The sequence below is a fragment of the Octopus sinensis genome, linkage group LG20 (genome assembly GCF_006345805.1).
Source record: "Octopus sinensis linkage group LG20, ASM634580v1, whole genome shotgun sequence".
NCBI lineage: Eukaryota > Metazoa > Mollusca > Cephalopoda > Octopoda > Octopodidae > Octopus > Octopus sinensis.
This window is the reverse complement of record NC_043016.1, coordinates 397,324-419,661: the sequence shown is the minus strand read 5'-3', so window position 1 is coordinate 419,661 and position 22,338 is coordinate 397,324. Positions and strand designations below refer to the sequence as shown.

At 36.5% G+C, this 22,338-nt stretch overlaps 1 protein-coding gene and 1 long non-coding RNA gene across 2 annotated transcripts in view; one reads left to right on the top strand and one right to left on the bottom strand.

Annotated features, from left to right (window-relative positions):
• Positions 1-3,314: 3,314 nt before the first annotated feature.
• LOC115222558 (steroid hormone receptor ERR1-like) overlaps positions 3,315-22,338 on the bottom strand; it is a 165,527-nt gene continuing 146,503 nt past the window's right edge. Inside the window, exons 4-6 of the mRNA XM_029792831.2 lie at positions 12,934-13,107; positions 5,152-5,427; positions 3,315-3,668 (exon numbers count right to left, since the gene is read on the bottom strand). Of these exons, the coding sequence (XP_029648691.1) occupies positions 3,427-3,668; positions 5,152-5,427; positions 12,934-13,107 (692 nt within the window). The 3' untranslated portion in view covers positions 3,315-3,426. The remainder of the gene's footprint in view (positions 3,669-5,151; positions 5,428-12,933; positions 13,108-22,338) is intronic.
• LOC118767333 lies at positions 8,159-11,773 on the top strand. The gene is made up of 2 exons (XR_005003250.1): positions 8,159-8,219; positions 11,723-11,773. It is a non-coding gene; the product is annotated as an uncharacterized LOC118767333 (long non-coding RNA).

Below are 22,338 nucleotides of genomic sequence, written 5' to 3'. Positions count from 1 at the left end.
ATATATATATACAAAGGCATATATATACACACACACATATATATTTATAAAATTCAGGTATTAAGTTAGGTATATACACTATTAGTGCTCAGGTTGACGTGCTACCTAAATTCCAACTTGAACTGCAACTAAAAAGACGAGGATATTATAGCTGCCTAACGACAATTGGTTATAGGTGGTCTATCAATCGAACAGGTATGTGTATATTAGAATAATAGTATATAAACAGGCAAATAACTGGTATCAGATCTGGTGATGACACTTGCATAGTTTTAAACATAAGGGTCGAGTTTTTACAGGAATATAAATCACAAGGGTCTCATAATGGTTATGACATATGCAAGCATTCTGGTATAGTTTTATGGCAAACCGAAATTATTGACATTTGATAAAGCTAGTCATCATATATAGAATCCAAAACTGGATGAGAAAAAGGAATAAAGGAAAGTATACAGATAGTCTCCTACAGCTGTTCCATGAGAGATGCGCATATGGCGCATTTCCCTGCAAACAATCAGTCAGCAGCCAACAACACAGTTGTAATTTATTCCATCATCAGAGAGGAGGAATGAGAGAGAGCCTTAGCAGGAAGTGATGGAAGGTATACAGAGGCGACATTTCTTCTCACCCAGCTTCAGATTCCTTCTACAGATTCCTTTATCCAATACCAATAATTCAGTCTTACTGTAATAATTGTTCCAAGAGAATACCAGAATTTACCACAACCAGCACAAACATTCCTCAACTGTTCTTGAATTTAACTCTTGTGATCTAAATTCCTGTACCCTCATTTTGTGCCAGTATCGAAATACATAAATGTCATAATTTGACCCGAAGCCAATTATTTGCTTAAATATTTACATCCACTTTTTGTTATTCAATATATATATATATATAAAATTATATATATATGTGTGTATGTATGATTTACAGATATAAATACACACTCATAAGTTGTGTGTGTGTGTGTGTATGTGTATACTTGTGTGTGTGTGTGTGTGTGTGTGCGTGCACACACATGTGTGAAAATGAAACTCACTCATACTCTTTTCAATGTTAATGAAACGATTTAATTAATATTTTTAATTTGGATTGTATTCAAACTTAACTAAAAGAAAAAAATGAAATGACATATTTCTTGGCTATGTTGTTTTTCTTTGTTCTCTGTATTTGCATGTGTGTGTGTGTGTGTGTGTATGTATATGTGCCTGAGAAAGACAGAGAAAAGGGAAAAAGTGAAAGTAAGAGAGATGTTGAGAGAGTTTGAGAAAGAATGAGAATGTATGAAAATGTGTATGTTTTTATGAGGTTTTTTTTATATATTTAATAACTTTAATAATGCTTCTTTTCTCTTATTGTCTGTGTTTATCTTAGAAGAACAAGGTAAATGGTGTTTACCTTTGAAGTATTTTGAATTCTTTTTAAAATGGTAAATAGACATTAGTTGACAAAGATGATGTGAAATCTCTCATTTTGATGAATTTCTTTTTCAGTCAAATATCACATAAGAGGCAAAAAATTTATTCGTTAAATTATACATACAGACACACAGCAGTATGTGTGTATGTATGTTTTAATATGTGCATATGTGTGTGTGTATATATATATATATATATATACGCACATACACACACCCATAATATAAAACACTATAAAAAATATGAATGAAAATGGACTTACAACAATACTTACACATACATTCATATATACTTGCATATAAATGTATGATTGTATATATGTTTGTATGTGTGAATGTGGTGTATACATACAAATATATATTATATATATATATATATTATATATATATATATATATAAATATACACACATACATATTCATATATCTCTAACACACATTTGGCTGTTTTTCTTTTCTTTTCTTTTGTTTTGGCTTGAAACTTTGAAATTATTTACCATTTTCTACCTTCCACCCTTTACTGATATAACAACAATGCATGTCCATAAATATGAGTTCATATTATTATTTTTTTTCTTCTTCTTGCTATCTACAGAAACATGGAACATGTAATATAAAACACACCAAAAAAATACTACAAAATTACTTCAGAGCTTTTCTCCTCAAGACTAAAATGATGAATGTCAGAGGTCACGTTTGAAACCATTGTTAACATGCTACAAATTTCTAAAAATAGAAAAAAAAAAATGCACACAACTTAAATCACTCAGCCAACATTGCCCAGTCAACCATGGAGGGAAAAAAAATATTAAAAAAGAAAAAAAAAACAATGAAAATGTCACCTAATAATGTTTCAATTAGGGTCCACTGAGTTAGCCAGTGTTGTCTGGAGTTCTGAAGGGGTTCAGGGAATTTTGGGGAGTTTTGACTTTAATTATTTTATTTTTTTTTGTCAGTGATGTAAACAAATGATATAATAAGCTTACCAGATTCTTTTTTTAAAAAAAATGATAAATTTTTGAAGTTTTTTTGCTGTTGTTTTGTTTGATTTTTTTTGTTTTGCATCTGAAGATTACCCAAAGTTAAAAAAAAATGACATTGGGTAAATATAACAATATAATGCAGTCACCAACCTTCCAAAACTCAGTCTTTTTTTTTTGTTTCTTTTCTTCTTCTATCTATCTATCTATATCACCACAAGTTTATCATACCAGAAAAAAAAAGGAAAACAAAACAAAAAAAAACTACTATTAATTCTCAAGAACGTCGACTGAGAGTTTAAGCAAGTTAAGGCTAGTCAAACATATCACAAAGTCTGTAATGAAAATTTTTTATTTTATACAAATATCGGGAGTAATGAATATTTTTCGAAGTGGTTGTGGTACTAAGATCAATTTTTTTTTTTTAAACCAATATGTGTAACGTGGCCCAGGGTTTTTGGCTGATGTCTAAAGCCTACACCAAAGAAAAACTCTCCTTATAAATAAAGGGAAAGCAGTTGTCCAACACCCATCTGAAAACCAAGAAAGGCAGAAGTTTGATTTTATAAAGCCACAACTAAACTCCTTTTTTTTTTTTTCGTTTTTGTTTTTGTGTTGTCTGAAAGTCAAAAACTAGTAATATAATATTACTATTATCATTACTTTTTTTCCTCCAAATGTTTAATAGATTTAGGAGTAAAGGTAACTATATAAAAAAATGTCTCATTCTTATTTATATTTTTTTCAGATTAGGCAAGACTGATGATGGCTCGTAAGTTTTAACCATAACCACAGTTAAACAGTTTAAAAGATGTCCGGCTAGGCATTTGTCAAATGTGAGCCAACCAAACCATCAGCCTGTTAATTTAAAAAGTTCTACATAACATCTCTTTCTCTTTTCTATCTATATATATAATATATATTGTATATATATCTATATATATATATATATATATATATATATATATTATTATATATATGTATATTACTATTCATGGTGAACTTGGCTACATTAATAAGCTACGCAACATCAAGAATCAGCTTCCAGCATCTCTAAAAACAGCTTGTGCATGATGACGCGGCCGTCCTTTTTTACATCAAACCAATACTGTCTTGCCAGCAGTTTTACATGTGTTAAGTGTGGTAAAAGCATAAGGAGATGACCCAACCGACGCATGTTACCAGTGTGCTTTGTTTTTACATATTCAATGAGAGTATCATGGAATTTGTCTTGAAGTTGTTTCACTGAGCCATTACTGTCAGAAGTCACATCTAGAAATCACAAAGAAAAAAAAGTAAACATGTAAGAAAGCAGATAAATAATATTTATTCCTTTATTGCCCACAAGGGGCTAAACACAGAGGGAACAAACAAGGACAGACAAAGGGTTTAAGTCGGTTGCATCAACCCCTGCGCATAACTGGTACTTATTTTTATCGATCCTGAAAGGATGAAAGGCAAAGTCAACCTCAACAGAATTTGAACTCAGAACGTAACGCTAGACGAAATACCGCTAAACATTTCGCCTGGCATGCTAACGATTCTGCTAGCTCACCACCAAAATAATATTGGGTTTAAAAGAAGCAAAAATTATTTGTTAAGAGTTGGGATAGATAAAGAAACAATAAAACAATTAGAATGAGAGACTCGAGTATTTTGTATCAAGCATTTTCAGTTAAACAGACTAGGTTTCAATAAATTTTAAAATATACAAACAGTGAGATTGAACCTAGAAGTATGTGGTCACAAAGCAGACCACTTAACTATATGACTATGCTCAAACTGAGATACAAAATGTTTTTAACTATTCTCTGAAGTAGCATATAAATCATTACTAAAAGACTAATGGTTCCATATATTTAACCATTTAGTAGCCAAAATAATCCATCTGATTTATGTTCCAACTGGCCAGATCTGGTCTCTCAAACCTATCCTACAAAGTCATTGTAAAAATATACAATCACATTACTGATATCCCAAAGCTATGAAATAATGCATGATTAATTCAAAATAACATGAATAAATAAGCATCACATTTGACAAACAAATCTAAATGCTAAAGAGTTAAACATATTTATAACATACATACAAACAAGCATAAGCACATACACACACGTATATATTACGGAGATGTACTTGCACAGCAAGTAACCTGATCTGAGACCATGTGCTGATAGAAAAACAATTGCAGCATGGAAGGTGTTTGTAAGCCATTTAAGAAAACACAAAAACCATTAGATTCACTTCAACATTTAATTTAATTTGCTAAAATATTTTCATCGCTTTGAGATAATGACCTGTTCACTGACAAAATGCCATGCTGCATCACAGAATTTTGTCAGTGGTCTCAAAGCGACGAAAATATTTTGACACATTAAATTTAAATGTTGAACGGTTTTTCCGTGTTTTAAATGGCTTATAACCACCTTCCTTGCTGCAATTGTGTTTGTGTGTGTATGTATATATATATATATATATATATATATATATACACATATATTTGCATATGCATATGCATAGCATAAATATATCCTTTTAGCCTTTAACCTGGCTTGATTTGGCCTCTCTTAACAACCCTACAATGTCATTCTAAAAATAAGCATTCACATCATAAAAATTTCAAAGCTATGAAGCATTACCTTTGACAGATTAATCTGAAAGCTAAAGGGTTAATATTATTATTAAAAATGGAACTCAAAAAATAAACTATCAAGTTTCAAAGTTTTATCATTCAAATCAAAGATTTAAAACTAACCAGGATTGCAAAGAATTAAGGCTTTCAATAATATATACTCTTCTTTAGTCACTCCAAGACTCGTTATTTTGCTGGCCAATTTTCTACTAAGGTTGTCCATTTTGGGTGAGCAACCATATGTGTTTGCAGCTTGCTCTTGGTCGATTTTGAAGTCCTCGGCAAATTTTAAGAAGTGGTTGTAAGGGCAGGATCGATGTGCAAGATTGAGGCATAGAATCTCTAGCCATGAATGTTGTAAGAGATTCATCTGGTCAACAAGTGGGAGACTGGCAAAACCTGATGGGTAAAAATGATAAAAATTACATATGCATTGAAAAAAATTATACATTCCTTTATATATATATATATTTATTATATAAAGTAATATATATAATTATATATATATATATATAATATATATATATATATATATATATATATATATACCAGAGTAAGCACATAAAAATGCGAAACAAGGTGGAAAAAATGGTACTCAAATACCAGAGGTAGAGTAATATGCTTTAAAAAGCAGCAAAAATATCACAAAAAACTGTTACTTAGAGTTTCACGTTCCCATTCGTCAGACAGTTTTGTTTAGATTCTAAACAAAACTGTCGATGAATGAAAACATGAAACTCTGAGTAACAGTTTTTGTGATATTTTTGCCGCTTTTTAATAGTGTGTGTGTGTGTGTGTTATTGGAGTGACAGAGCTACCGCTTTACAGAATAAAAAGAAAATTAAATATTCTAGAAGTATTAAAGTATTTTTTTTTTTAATTATATATTCAGAATAAAAAGAATGTGTGTGTGTGTGTACACAAAAATATTTGCTATTACAAAATGGCAAATATTGATTTCAAATTTTGGCACAAGCCCAGCAAGATCTGGGGAAATGTAAGTTAATTAATTCAACTCAAGTGCTCAACTGTTACTCATTTTATTGACCCTAAAAGGATGAAAGGTAAAATTGACCTCATCAGGATTTGAACTCAGGTTAAGAAGATGGACAAAATACCTCTAAACATATCTCTTTGCATGGTAATAACTCTGCCAGCTCACCACCTTTTCTGCAAACTCTCTGAATCCGCATGCAGTTGCTTCGCTTGCAAGAAATAAGTGTCTCTAATCACCTTTGAATTACACCTTACTGTCTTAACCGTTTTATTACCATATTTCTGTTGAGATGCTCTGTGTTTCATTCAATTAATTTTAAATATAACAGAATTTAGTAAAATAACTAACCTAATGCTAGGAACATAAATTTGTGTACTAAGGTTTGGTGGAAGATTTTAATTCAGGATGTTTGAAAACAAGTCATTTGTACTACAGAGCCAGAAGTGGTTTCAGGCAGGTTGGTATCAAAAGAGTTAAAGTTAACAAAAAAGAAAAGAAAAAATAAAACAAAAGATAGTAGATAATATTGTAGCCCCCTGATATTCTATGTCTAAAAATTTTTTTTGTAAAGAAAAAAGAAACAGTTGGGACACCTTTAATTATAGGTTTCTCTAAATTGTCCTAGAGGTAGATAAACAAAGACAAAATCAACACGAAAGATATTAAGACAATATTATTCCCTTTCTACTTGAAAATTGTATTTCTAATATTTCATTTGTGAATTTATTTTGCTAGAATCTTGATCTGAAACAATGTTGAGGCCAATATTATTATATTTTGGGAGGGTCATACTTTCAACAAACATACTCACTAGACATTTTATTATATTATTAGGGTATTTCTGACAATGTAAATTAACATTGAAGTGAATGACAACTGTTGTGTGTGTGTGTGTGTCTGTGTGTGTGTGTGTGTGATTCTTATTGGCAATATGGCTGTTCCAAAGTATAATAATATATTTATAATTAACTATTTATTTTTATTGGCAATTTTTATATTCATTTTCACAATACTATCTCCTCTCAGTAAGTTGGTTAAAATTCTTCAGACTGATCAGAATATGGAAAAGGAGATACAATGAATAAAATATCAACTCAACAAATTCAATTCTAGAAACCTGGCTACTTAACCTCTTAATTATGTTTAAGAAGGAAATGAAAAACAAAAACAAAAAAAATTAACCTATTGATACTTAACAGCCAGTCACTACTCTTTGCTTCCCTTCACATAAAGCCACCTGCTTTGAAGTGTTTCATATTTAAATAAAGTTTTCTACTAGGCTGTGATTCTAATACTATCTTAATATATCATTACATGAATAAAGTTAGTTATTTTGCAAAAATCCCTTCAAATTCTTGACCAAACTTAATTGAAATGTAAGCTGTGTATTTCGTTTAAAATATTGTCACAAAATAGTAAAACAGATCATTTTTTATTTTTCTTAACTAGAATATAATAGACATTTTTTTTTAAATGTTATATTCTAATTAAGATTGCAACAATTTAATCGCTGAACCATACAATATACGGTTGAATGATTAAATTACAGATGAACTATGAACAGCATGTATTCACTTCCAAAGTTGTCATTTCAAGAACAGGAATGAATCTATTCTTGCTTTTCAAGGATAACAGCCACTGTCTAGACAATTCTTTAAACCTCCTTGCAGACTTTTGAATACACAGCTGCAAACGAATTCTTCCCCAAACAGGCGTACACAGGTTCTGTTGCTTCCCCCCTCTCTCCCACATCTTATATGTACATTATATATATATATATATATATAAATATATATATATATTCTTGCATTTGTATGTACTACAATAAAATACATACACACACATATATTACATATATATGTGTGTGGTGTGGTGTGTGTGTGCGTGTGTGAGTGGGGTGTGTGTGTTGTGTGTGTGTGTGTGGTGTGTGTGTGTGTGTGTGTGTGTGTGTGTGTGTGTGTGTGTAACGTGTGTGAATAGTTTCATAAGCTGTTATGGAAAAACTATCTCAAAATCAACAGGAGAAACATCAATATCATAACACAGCGGAGAGTTAGCTCCCCTATCATTGCGATCTAAGATAACATTATTGAGCCCCTCTCTCTCTCTCTCTCTTTCTTCTCTCTCTCTCTGTGCTGTCACAATAACGCATATATGTAAGCACACGCCCACACATGAACATGAAAAAGAGCAGGTACACAATCTTTAATCTATTTTTGTGTTTCGTTTACTGCCTTTCGCCATTCCATTGTTGATAAACTTTGCTCTTAACAGTAGCTATATATATATATATATTATATATATATATATATATATATATGTATATATATGCATGCGTGTATATACGTATCTTTCTCTCTCACTCTCTGTATATATACATAAGAAACGTGAATGCTAGGTCAATGTCAGACTCTCCCCAGACTCCCACGACCAACCTGCTTTGCCCAAACAGTTTAGGGTCAAGGTCTGCGCAAGTGCTTGTCTTTATCTCTTTGCTGTCTTCTTTTCTCCATCCACACTTGCTCCCCTTTGGCAGGCAACATCCTCTCCTCTCCAGCATGGACTAATTCCAACAGGGAGATGAATGAAGCTTTATATCACAGTGGGTTTGTCAGTTCCAGTTACAGTGGAGGATAGAAAGAGAAATAGAGATTATGGGGTCAATCTGCATTCAGGTCCCACTTTCAACTCTCTCCTTTATGAATCCGATCAATTTTCAAGGTGTCGCCAACTTTCAGCTAGTGTAAAATTCTCAGGGGACTGGATTGATGCCTTGCCTGAGGCCATCATTGGAGTCTAGTCAGTCTTGATGAATCCCACATCTCCACTGCACTCAGAGTGGGAGCTGACGTCTGTAAGGGACTGAGATGCTGCTGTGCTAGGTCCCTCGACTCCACAAGTTTTCACAGTCTGCCTATAGCCACCTAAATGCTGGTCACTTCGCTTGTCACACGCTGCTAAACCTAATCATTAAGCAGACCCTGACTCAGATTAATATCCTTATTTCTTTCTGTGTTTAGCCCCTTGTGGGTAGTAAAGAAATAGGGGCTAAACACAGAGAGGACAAACAAGGACAGACAAATGGATTAAGTCGATTATATTGACCCCAGTGCGAATAACTGCTACTTAATTTATCAATCCCAAAGGGATGAAAGGCAAAGTCGACCTCGGTGAAATTTGAACTCAGAACGTAATGGCAGACGAAATACAGCTACGCATTTTGCCCGGCGTGCTAACGTTTCTGCCAGCTCGCCGCCTTAAATCCCATCAGTTCAGGCGCCATTGGGGTTATACAGAAGTGATGGAAAGAGACCAGATGGTCCTACTCTCTGTCCCTGGGTTAGAGGGAGGTGCCTCATTTGGGACACCACAGTCTGCAGCTTCTTTGCTCCCTCTCACATCATGGATGCTGCAGTTAATGGAAGAGTCACTGCTTCCATAGCCAAACAGAAGAAAACCCTAAAGTATCGGACCTGACGGTGAACTATCTCTTCCAACCAGTGATGTTTGAGATGTTCGGAGGGACAGTGCCACTAACCATGAAGTTCTTCTCAATGTTGGCAGCTCACCACACCAAGGTGTCAGGTAATGCCCGTGAGGGTGCTTGGCCTTCCTAAAACCTTAGCCTCAACATCACCTGTGGTAGTGCTGCAAGAATGCTAGCTTGCTTCAGTAGGTTCCATTAAACCTTGTGGTGTGTGACCAGTTGCTGGGATAAATAAAAAAATCACCCACAAATGATTTCAATACAGTTTTAACAGAAAAATTTGGAAGAATTAGATGAAATTTCTCTGGTAATTTTCTTTCATGTAAATGCTTATTTACCCAGGATATTAATTGTCTGGAAGTTGTTCAGCGACATGCAGCCAAGAGAATACCCTCCATTAGGCATTTGCCATATTCTGAACGCCTTAATTCCCTGGGCATGGATACATTGAAACTCCAATGTCTGGCAGCTGACTTGGCAGACACCCATAAAATTATTCACCATCTTACAAACAATAACTCTGAGCACCTTTTCAAACTCCACCTGTCTAACACCCGTGGACATGTTTACAAAGTCAGAAAAACAGCACAGCTCCCATGACTTTCGGAAACATTTTTTCACGTTAGAAATGCTGAAGCATGGAACAAACTGCCGGCATCAGTTGTTAGTTGTCGGAGCACTGCATCCTTCAAAACTTCCATGCTTTCTGAGATTCGCCAACACTACACCTGATTTTCTCCCCTCCATACACACGCAAGCATGTATCTGACTCATACACTATTCACTTTCCAGGCATTTCTACATTACTGCATGTGCTTTATATGCACTTTTGACAAATTGTGGTGCACCTGAGCACTGTATACAATAATTTCATTATTATATTATTACGTTAATTCAAAAATTTGCCAGCAAAATCTTACAAAATCACAATGTTCTAAAAGATGTACATGTTTATATTCTACACATGAAAATAAAATTTTCACTATATACATATATACATATATATATATATATATAAATGATGATGATATGATAATGATATATATGTATATATATATATATATAGTCTTTCATTCTTTTACTTGTTTCAGTCATTAGACAGCACCCATGTTGGAGCACTGCTTTAAAGGGTTTTAGTTAAACCAAAGGACCCCAGTACTTATTTTCAAGTTTGGTACATATTCTATTGGATTCTTTTGTTGAACTGCCAAGTTATGGGGATGTAAACACACCATCACTGGTTGTCAATCGGTTAGTGGGGGACAAACACAGATGCAAAGACACACGTACATACATATTTATATATCTCATCATCCTCAAGTAACATCCGTCTTCCATGCTGGAAATTATATATGACGGGCTTCTTTCAGTTTCCATCAATCAAATCTGCTCACAAAGACTTGGTCAGCCGAAGGCTAGAGTAGAAAGTGCCACGCAATGGGACTGAACCCAGGACCATGTAGTTGGGAAGCAAACTTCTTTACCACACAGCCACGTCTGAGCCATCTATATATTTTATATAGATGGCTATATATTTTGATATATATTTCTTTACTGCCCACAAGGAGCTAAACACAGAGGGGACAAACAAGGACAGACAAACGGATTAAGTCGATTACATCGACCCCAGTGCATAACTGGTACTTAATTTATCGACCCCCGAAAGGATGAAAGGCAAAGTCGACCTTGGCGGAATTTGAACCCAGAACGTAAAGGCAGATGAAATACAGCTATGCATTTCGCCCAGCGTGCTAACATTTCTGCCAGCTCACCGCCTATATATTATTTTTGATATACACGGCTATATATTTTGATACAGCCAAAAGTACTACCACATTTGAATCTTTCAGATGTAGTTCTACTAGTTATGAGGAACACCATATTTTAAAATAGTTTATTCAGTACAAGACAGTCATTACATCAAACACATTCAGAACCTCCAAGACACACTCTCTCTCTTTTGCATCCCCTCTCACTCTAATTCTCTTTCTTTCTCTCTCTCTTTCTCTATCTTTACTACTTAACTGTCAAATACAGTTCAATCTCAAACTAATTAATCAATTCATTTAATTAATGATTTCTTCTCCCACTTTCTCCCTTTTCCATTAAATACCTATTAAATGTTCAATTCAAAATATTTGTTTAATAGCAGAAAAGCTAAAATCCATCTCAGACATCACATATCCAGTTGATTACATCTTTTATTTCAGTACTTTACCAGCATTTGATCTTTACAAAAGGAAGGGTTCGTAAAAAAAAAATTTTTCTAATGGCAAAATCACTATCTTCAATTCAGATTCCCTGCCTAACCTTACATATGGCAATGGATAGTGGGCAATGACCAAAAGATTATGATGGCAAATATGAATAGCCAAAATGGGGTTCCTGAAACCAATACAATGCAATCCAGATGTTCAGAATTATGATAAATGGAAGAAGATTAAAAGCAAACAGGATTATTATGAGGAGCTGAAGGATAAACAACATAGATAATATAATATCAACATCACAGTTTTTTTCAAGCTTTTTTTTCTTTTTTTCTTTTCCTAAACTTTTTTTGCATAGGCACAGGCATGGGTGCTTGATAAGAGGCTTGCTTCCAAAACACATGGTTTCGGGTTCAGTCCCACAGTGTGTGCAATCTTGAGCAAGTGTCTTCTATGATAGCCCCAGGCTGAGCAAAACCATGAGTTGACTTGCTAGATGGAAACTGTAGGAAACCCGTTAGGTGTGTGTGTGTGTGCGCGCCAGTTGAAGAGAGGGTAAGAAATAAGTGTCTTAAAGTGGAGGAGTGACAGTGAAGGGAGTGAGATGATGGTGAAGATGTTACACTCAAGTTAGAGGGAGGTGTATATAAGTGAAGCAGAACCAGGGATGGGATTGGATGAGTGGGTGGGTGAGTTTGTAAGACTGTGAAGGTAAGTGGGAGGTGGAGGAGAGGAAGAATGTAGTGAGTGGACACAAAGAGAGAGATGTTAGGAGGTTATGTTGTGCAGAAGAGGTAAAAAAAGGGACAAATAATGTGTTGGTAGGTTTGCAAGGATACAAAGACAGAATAAGGGATGGAAAGGAGAAGAGTGCAGCAAGTGGTGAATATGGGTGGAGGGAAGAGAGGAAGATGTTAAGAAGGTGGGTTTGTTGGGGAGAGAAATTTCTCAGGGACAGATTGTTTGCAGCGGGTGTGGACATGACATGATGGCCTCAATTTTTACTTAGCTAAGCAGGTTTTCTTAAGCACTGCAAATTGCCAATCATGTCAGTGAAAATGATTTGGCTATTATATACAACAGCAGGAAGCATAACCACATAGAGGTTCCTTCACCTTAGCTTTTTTTCTTTTGTCGTTATTATTTTGTGTTGTTAGTGTTCATTATATAGAATAATTAATATGAAATTATTAATACCCAAAACAATCACTTACCAGGTACTTGTTTTGCCCAGCTAATTGTAACGACTAATTCTCTATCAGCTAGATCTGATACAATGGACATAAACTTCACCTCATTTTCAGGTACTTCAGGATCTGGTGTTGCATATAGTTTATCAAGCTGTGCTTCTATTGCGAGTAGTGATTCCATGATTTTGTTATCTGAGCCTGGGTTAAAAAATTAAAAAATTAAAATTAGTTGAAATACAGAAAAATTAAATAATAAAAGATATTTCCACCAGAATTTCTGAGATAAAAAATTACCATTATAATGCACCAGTATATATTTCTTTATTGCCCACAAGGGGCTAAACATAGAGGGGACAGACAAAGGGATTAAGTCGATTACATCGACCCCAGTGTGTAACTGGTACTTTATTTATTGACCCCGAAAGGATAAAAGGCAAAGTCGACCTCGGTGAAATTTGAACTCAGAACATAACAGCAGACAAAATACGGCTACGCATTTTGCCCGGCATGCTAACGATTCTGCCAGCTCTACAGTCTCAACATTTTGGCTTCTTCAAGTGGCTTCTGTATGGATTACGTTTTGGAACTTTCAAACCAATCTCGTTATTAACCCTTCTATTAGGCAGCATATTTCTCTTGGAATATACTGCCACCACTGTTTCAAATAAATTGAAAATAATGAAGAATTTACCAAAATAACCTTCTCAGTGTTAAGCTGGGGTTTGGAATATAAATTATTGCATTTGATGGCATATAAGATACAATTTTTTTGTTTCCAAAAATATATCACAAGAAATCTTTCTGGATCCTACATGAGAGGACTTCCCATATTTTGGGCTTTCCATTCTGTCCTTGGTGCTCAATTTTTCCTGAATATATGCTTCAGAAAACTGGGTGCATTTAATATACCCGTGTATCATTTATGCCATCAAATGTAATAACATGAAATTTTCAATGAAGTATTTTTATTAAAATCACTTCAAAACACGAAGCTTCTATCAAAGACCCAAGGGTGGTCTTAAATGGGTTGGCATCAAAAAGGTTAAAACCACAGCAGTACACCATTTCAAGCTTTCCTTTGTTTACATTGCAGCTTGCATGTTGAACCCAAACACATGCATTGCACCTGAACCCCAAACACATGATTCCACCCCACCCCCACCCACCCCACACACACATACACGCATGCCCACACGCACACACATGTACATACATAAACGATAACACAGATGGGGTTCTATCAGACCCTGAACATTTTATAGTATTACATATGTACATGCATATTACATACATATGTTCATATTATGTACATATGTATGCATGTGTGCATGTGTGTATGTATGTATGTATGTATGTGTGTGTGTATGTATGTATGTATGTATGTATGTATGCATGCATGTGTGCATGTGTGTGTATGTATGTATGTATGTGTGCATGTGTGCATGTATGTATGTATGTATGTATGTATGTATGTATGTAGTATGCATGTATGTATGTATGTATGTATGTGTGTATGTGTGTATGTATGTATGTATGTGTGTATGTATACACACAAGCTATTAATGAGACACTATGTAAATAACTATTCATAAGCATACAAAAAATGCACAGAATATGTTTGTCTGACATACATTTAATGTTGCATATATGAATGAACACAAGAACCCCTTCACCCCTGCATCAAAAGAACCCCTAGCCAACTGAAGAGACAAAATAAATCTTAGATATGGACAGAGAGAAACTCTAAAGAGAGAAAGGGAAAAATAAATAAAAAGACAGAGAGAGAGACAGAGAGATAACAGAATGGTGCTTTAAGGTCATAAATCTGTCCATGATTTGGTGGCCTTAATGACTGACAGTACTGGGGCCTGCAGAACAAGGAAACAAGACCTCTCAACCGAGGGAGAGGGAGTAGTAGTGAAGGGTGGCTCCCTGCCAACTGAAGAGAGGTTAAAAAGTATAACAGAAAGATAGAGATAGAGGAAATATATGGCTGGCTAACCCAGTTGGAAAAAGAAAGGAGAAAAACAAAGAGAGGTAGTGGTGTTTATGGTTGGGAGGCATACACTTAAGGTAGAGTTGGTAAGTGAAGTGTTACAAAGGATTGGACAGGGTAAGTGGGCAGGATAGTAAACTGATAAGGTTTATCTTTTCATGACATTCTTATCCTTAAAATGTGTATTCTTACTTTCTCTAAATTCCCAGCTGGTGAAGATGAGTCTCTGCTTTTAACCCTACCCAACATGGAAATAACTCTCTCAAATGTTATACTTCTTTATTCACATTGTTATGATGGACTGTGAAGTCTGGTGTAGCATGGTAAATTCCATTGTCTGGACCACAGTCGAACAATGATGAATGATGATGATGATTCACATTGTTTTCAATTAATTTTGCATTATCTCGCAGCTTCTATATTTCAATGATGTGATTGTTTATTTCTTAGAATGGCATTGTATGCTTGGTGAGAGAGGCCAGATCTAGCCAGGTTAAAGGCTGAAAGGATATACATATGTGTATGTATAACGCTTTAGCATTCAGACTACTCTCTTTCCTCTTTACTCTTCTACTCTTTTACTTGTTTCAGTCACTTGACTGCAGCCATGCTGGAGTGCCACCTTTAGTCAAGGAAATCAACCCCAGGACCCACATGGTTTGTTTTTATTCCTTGTTTGTGTCTAGTGCTTGTCTGGTGCTTAAGAATACCAGAAGCACTACTATACACTACTACATGGAACAGTGACAATGTGTGCTTAACACTGCATTGGTGGATAAATATACTTTATTGGTGAGTTAAAAAAAGCATAGATAATAGAAATAAGTACCAACATTCCCTCTGTGGTTCATTTGAACAATAGTGGAAATGCCTTTCACATGAATCACTGATTGCCTCATTAATCCACTAGTAAATAAGATCTATCCGCCAATGCAGCGTTGGGCACTCATTTTTCACTTTCTGATTCAAGTACGTATATGTCTATATGTGTGTGTGTGTGTGTTTGTGTGTGTATGCATGAATCTGCAGAATGGGTGGTGTTAGGAAGAGCATCCAGCTGTAAAAAACCCATGCCAAAACAGACACAGAAGCCTAGCTTGGTGCAGGCTTCTGCCTGGCAAGTTCCTGTCAAAAAGTCAAACACATGGAAGGAGGACATTAAATAATGATGATGATGATCCGTGCCGGGGGCACTGGCCTCCATGCAGGTGGCACGTAAAAGACACCATTTGAGCATGATCGTTACCAGCATCGCCTTACTGGTACCTGTGCCAGTGGCATGTGTAAAAGATTCGTGCGAGGTCATTGCCAGTACCACCTAACTGGCCCTCGTGCCGGTGGCATGTAAAAGCAGCCACTACACTCTCGGAGTGGTTGGCATTAGGAAGGGCGTCCAGCTGTAGAAACTCTGCCAGATCAAGATTGAAGCCTGGCACAGCCATCTGGTTTGCCAACCCTCAGTCATTCGTCCAACCCATGCTAGCATGGAAAGTGGATGTTAAACGATGATGATGATGATATATACTTCAAGATATTTATTTACATATATGCACACACACACACGTTACAAAAAAACAATTGTTTAGTGTTGCTACAGTGAGTGATGCCCCATCATCACCAATCGTATACATTTGGCAGTGTTGATAAGATTGATGCAGTTAAAGGTGGCAGTAATAGCGGCAGTAGCAGTGGTAGTAGCAGTAGTAGTAATAGCAGCAGTAGTAGTAGCAGTAGTAGTAGTAGCAGCAGTAGTAGTAGCAGCAGTAGTAGTAGCAGCAGTAGTAGTAGCAGTAGTAGTAGTAGTAGTAAAAGCAGCAGCAGTAGCAGTAGTAGTAGTAGCAGCAGCAGCAGCAGTAGTAGTAGTAGTAGTAGTAGCAGCAGCAGCAGCAGTTGCCCCGCTTGTTGTGTTAATAATGATGGTTGGTAACAAGCGCATTATGATTACAAGTGTCGTAGCTTTGCGAATCCGTTGCATGGCCTGCCTCAAAGTGCATCTGTGTGTGTGCGTTAAATCATAGACATTGTGGATTATGTAAAAAAAAAATTAAAACAAAAAGAGAAAGGAAAAAAAAAACATATGTGACTCTTGTCTAAAGCCCCATGAGAAGATTTAAAGGGTAGAAGGTGTTAAAGAGAGTCTGGTGGTGTTAAGCAGATGAGAGTGAAAAATAAATCTCCTCCTAGAAGAGAGAGAGAGAGAGGATGATTGGTGTTGATTATAAGTACAAGTAGTAGCAGCACTAGTAATTAAGGAGATTATTCCTTAAATACCAAGATGAAAATATAACTGATAATAATTATGAAGATCTTTTTAACATGATAGAGTATTAAAACAAAAAACAACAACAAGCATAAGAGGACGTAGCAGTAGCAGCATTGGCAGCGATAACAGTGACAACAGTAAAAAACACCTGTAGCAGAAGAACAACAACAACAACTATACAGCAAACCACAACAACAGCAGTGGATGCGCAATGACCCAGTGGTTAGGGCAGCAGACTCGCGGATGGAGGATCGCGGTTTCGATTCCCAGAGCAGGAGTTGTGTGTGTTTATTGAGCGAAAACACCAAAAGCCCCATGAGGCTCTGGCAGTGGGTAGTGGTGACCCCTGTTGTACTCTTTCGCTCCAACTTTCTCTCACTCTTTCTTCCTGTTTCTTGTCCCCGACTTCCTACACAACCGGGTCTTCTGCGGGTCTTACGAATAGCAAAGGACCACGTTTCGGACTTCTCCCACTACAGAGGCGCGATCTTGCGAGCTCTGGGACGAAGACCACTTCGCCCAACTAACAAACAAACAAACAAACAGTAACCACAACAGCAAGAACAACAGTAACAGGATCATCATCATCAGCAGCAGCATCATCAATGTTCTCTTTTCATGCTGGCATAGGCTGGATGGTTTAGTTTGACAGAAGCTGACAAATCAGAAGACTATGCCAAGATCTGCTGTCTCCTTTGACTTAGTTTCTATGGCTGGATGTCTTTTTAATTGCCAACTGCTTTACAGTGTGCTGGGTGCTTTTTATGTGGCACCATATAACTATTAAGGTCACCAAATAACTTGCAAGACAAGGCACCCTTAACCCTTTCGTTATAGTATTTATTTTGAGATGCTCTGTGTTTCTTTCAGTTACTTTAAATGTAACAAAGAATTTAGTAAAATAACTTAGTTATCATTCAGCTAGTGTTAGGAACATAAATTGTGACTAAGGTTTGGTGGGAGATCTTAATTCAAAATTTATGAAAGGAAGACATTTATACTAAAGAGCCAGAGCTGGTTTCAGCTGGGTTGGTAATGAAAGGGTTAACTGAGGAAGGGAGCACTACTGAGCCAAGTGGTGAGAGGTTAGAGTATGAACAGAGATAGTAATAGGTGTCTTGCAGTAGGAGTGATACATGGCTACCACAGTTGATGAGAGAGAGGGTGGGGGAGATAATGAAGCCTTGACATGATGTACACTTAAGTTAAAGTAAGTGTATATAAGTGAAATGAAAACAAAGACCGGACAGGGTGAGTACAAGAAAAACAAAAGCAACTATAGCATAACAAAAGCATGAACAATGGTTTTATTTTAAAGTTTTGTTTTTCATTCCTTTCAAGTTTTTATCCTAATAGTGATTTGGACTTTAACTGTTCCCTCTAGCATGAAGGAATCCTATGACGGATAAATCTTACGTGTTTAAAAGTACACTCTATATATATATATAATATCTATATAATATATATATATATATATAATATATAGGTTATAAGTAGATAGGTATGGCTGTGAGGTAAGAAGCTTGCTTCCCAAACACCTGGTTCACTGTGTGAAACCTTGGGCAAGTGTCTTCTACTGTAGACTTGGGCCTATCAAAGCCTTGTGAGTGGATTTGACAGACAGAAACTGAAACAAGACCTTTGGATATATACACTACCGTCAGAAATTAATTAGCACCCTTGATTTGCTCTTCACTCAAGGTATTTGCTGTCACCTAGAGGCCATATCTCGAACTATTGCTTTGTTGCGAGTTCACTGTTGCGCAGAACGATGATGTAACTTTGTTTGCAGAGCGGTTTGAGAGCCTACAGCCTAATGATGTTGACATAGCAGTGCAACAACAACTTGGAGTGCGGATGCAGACAAATCTTCCTTTGTTTAATAGACATAGGTAGTGCCTCGCAAGGACCGAAATCACACCGTACTAAGTTTTCTCATCGCGTAAGACGTTTTGAACCTCGTAGGTTAATTGATTTGTGTATTTGCAAGATTTTTTTTCCCTCACAATTCTCCTACACTCTGCTTGGTGACGTCACTTCCGGTTCACAAAACTTTCTGGTATACATCAAATAAGGTGAGAAATTCTGCTTTCTTTCTTTTTTGTTTAATGAATAATAACTCATAGCAGTTTTGTTATAGCATAACATTATTCAAATGAATAGTTTTAATAAAATAACTGGTTTTTATCGTTCATTCCAAGATGGGCCCAGACCTCGCATGACCTTGGAGAGACGGTACAAGGCTCTCTCTGGGGCTTGGAAGCTGTCAGAGGTTGCAATAGCCAGAAAACTTGGTGTAGCCAGGCGCACAATTCAGTGCTTATTTAAGAATACGAGGAAACCGATCAGCAGCTGACAAAAAGGGTAGGAGACGGAAGAGGCTGACGACCCAGCGGGAGGACCGGATGCTGATCCGAAAGTCACTGTACCACCGAAGGGCAACGAGCCGGCAAACTGGCGGAGGAGATGCAAAAGATGACAGGGAAGCAGTTGTCTACAACCACCGTCAAGACCAGATTTACTGGAAGCTGGTCTAAAATCCTGTAGGGCCGCCCGTAAGCCCGCTCCTTACAGCCCAAAACCAGAAGAGGCGGCTGCTCTGGGCCCGTGCCCACAAGACATGACCGTGCAGCAGTGGCGAACAGTGATGTTCACTGACGAGTCGCGATTCAGTCTCTTCAGTGACAAGCCTTTCCATGTGCGACGCCGCAGGGGTGAGCGCTTCAACAAGACTGCATTGCTCCCACCATGAACATGGTGGGGTGGTGGATGGTGTGAGGGGCACAGCTACAGTGGTGTTGGGCAGCTCTATGCCGTCGAAGGCAACATCAACGCAGCAAAGTACGTTGAGATAGTACGGGATACCTCTTTGGTGGCGAGGAGTACGTGCTCCCGCAGGACAACGCGCCTTCCCACACAGCCAAGCTCACAACCGGTTTCTTCAAGGACCATGGGGTGACGGTCATGGACTGGCGCCAGTCACCTGACCTGACCCTATTGAGAACCTCTGGAGTCGATTGGGTAGGGATTTGAATGTGCAGCAATACAGGAACCGACACGAGCTGTTTGGGCACTTCTTGCTGCATGAGGGGCCATCCCTGCACAGTACCTGCAGGCACTCATAGACAGCATGCCGACCCGCGTAGCAGCTGTCATTGCTGCCAAAGGAGGAGCAACAAGATATTGACTAATTTCACGATTAATAACAATTATGTGGTGTGCTGATATGTTTTAATAAATTTTTGATTAAAAACGAGTTCGTTTCTGATAATAAGTTAATTAAATTAAGAAATGTAAGAAAATGTAGAAATTTGAGAAGTGCTAATAATTTCCGACGCAAGTGTATATAATATAATATATATATATATATATAATATATATATATATATATGTATGTGTGTCTTTGTGTCTGTGTTTGTCCCCCACCACCAAACCACTTGACAGCTGATGTTGGTGGCGGTTATGTTCCTGTAACTTAGTAGTATGGCAGTGAGATCGATAGAATAAGTGCTTGAGTTGATTCATTTGACTAAAAATTTTTCAAGGTGGTGCCCCCAGCATGGCTGCAGTCTGATGACTGGTAACAAGTAAAATAAAAGACATATTATCCTGGGTAAGACTTTAAACTGCATTTGGTAGTTTCAGGGATTTGTGGAGTCAGAAACATCTCTTAAGTAGAATTGTTCCCAGGTCTACTGACCCAGGGTAGCAGCACCTGTCAAGTACTGATATATTAACAACAGACATCTTTCAGTTTCTTATTTCTTTATTGCCCACAAGGGTCTAAACATAGAGGGAACAAACAAGGACAGACAAAGGGATTAATTCGATTACATTGACCCCAGTGCGTAACTGGTACTTAATTTATTAACCCCGAAAGGATGAAAGACAAAGTCGACCTCGGCGGAATTTGAACTCACAACGTAACGGCAGACGAACTACCTATTTCTTTACTACCCACAAAGTCGACCTCGGCAGAATTTGAACTCAGAACGTAATGGCAGACGAAATACCCTAAGCATTTCGCCTGGCGTGCTAACGTTTCTGCCAGCTCGCCACTTTTCATCTTTCAGTTTCTGTCTACCAGATTCACTCACGAGGCTTTGGTTGGCCCAAGGCTATAGCAGAAGACAACTGGCCAAGGTGTACCATGCAATGGGACTGAACTCGGAACCATGTAGTTGAGAAATGAACATCTAACCACACAGCCACTCCTATAGTAATTACAGAATACAGTTCAACAGCCGAGAGTAATGCATTTAGTTCCACAGCAAAGCAGTAGTAACATTGGCTCTCCTCATATTTCATTATCTCCACTCCCATTCTATGAGGTCACACTAAGCCTGTATCTCACAAGCAATAGCACAAATCTCTGCTTAAAGACGTTTGTAACTGTCACATAACATCACAATTCTTGTGATACAGGTTTTATAAAAGATAAATGCATGTCAAGGAATGTGTGTGTGTGTGTGTGTATGTATGAGAGGGCGTTTGCATTTCTGTTAACGCAACATTGCTTCTTTTGTTTTGTTTTGTTTTTGCTTTTTTGTTACTTTTTTTTTAACCATTTAGTATTTTTCTTAGATTGGTTTAAAGGAATTCATAATCAATATTTATTCTGGAATGAAAGGTTGGTGTGCACAGCTTTCATTGTTTTATAGAATATTTTATAGACTATTTGTGAGTGGGTGTATGTCTGCATGTGTGTGTATATACACATGCATGTGTGTATATACACATGCATGTGTGTATGCATGTATATATATATATGGTGCACCTGAGCACTGTATACAATAATTTCATTATCATTATTTTATTTTTATTTATATATATATGTGTGTGTAGTGTCTGTCCCTATCTATCTATCTATCTATCTATCTATCTATCTATCTATATATATAAACATATATATATATATAAACATATATATATATATATATATATATATGTATATAGCTAGATAGATAGAAAGGGACAGACAGAGAGATAGATGGATGTGAATAGAGAGACACGCATACATATGTGTATGTGTAAAACTATCACGTTGGGAGAAAGACATCTTCACAGAAAGCTGCCAAATTGATATGAGCCGCAAAGTTGAATTAAGAGAGGAAGGAAATGATGATGATGACAATAACATAAAAAATATTAATAACAACAACAATAATAA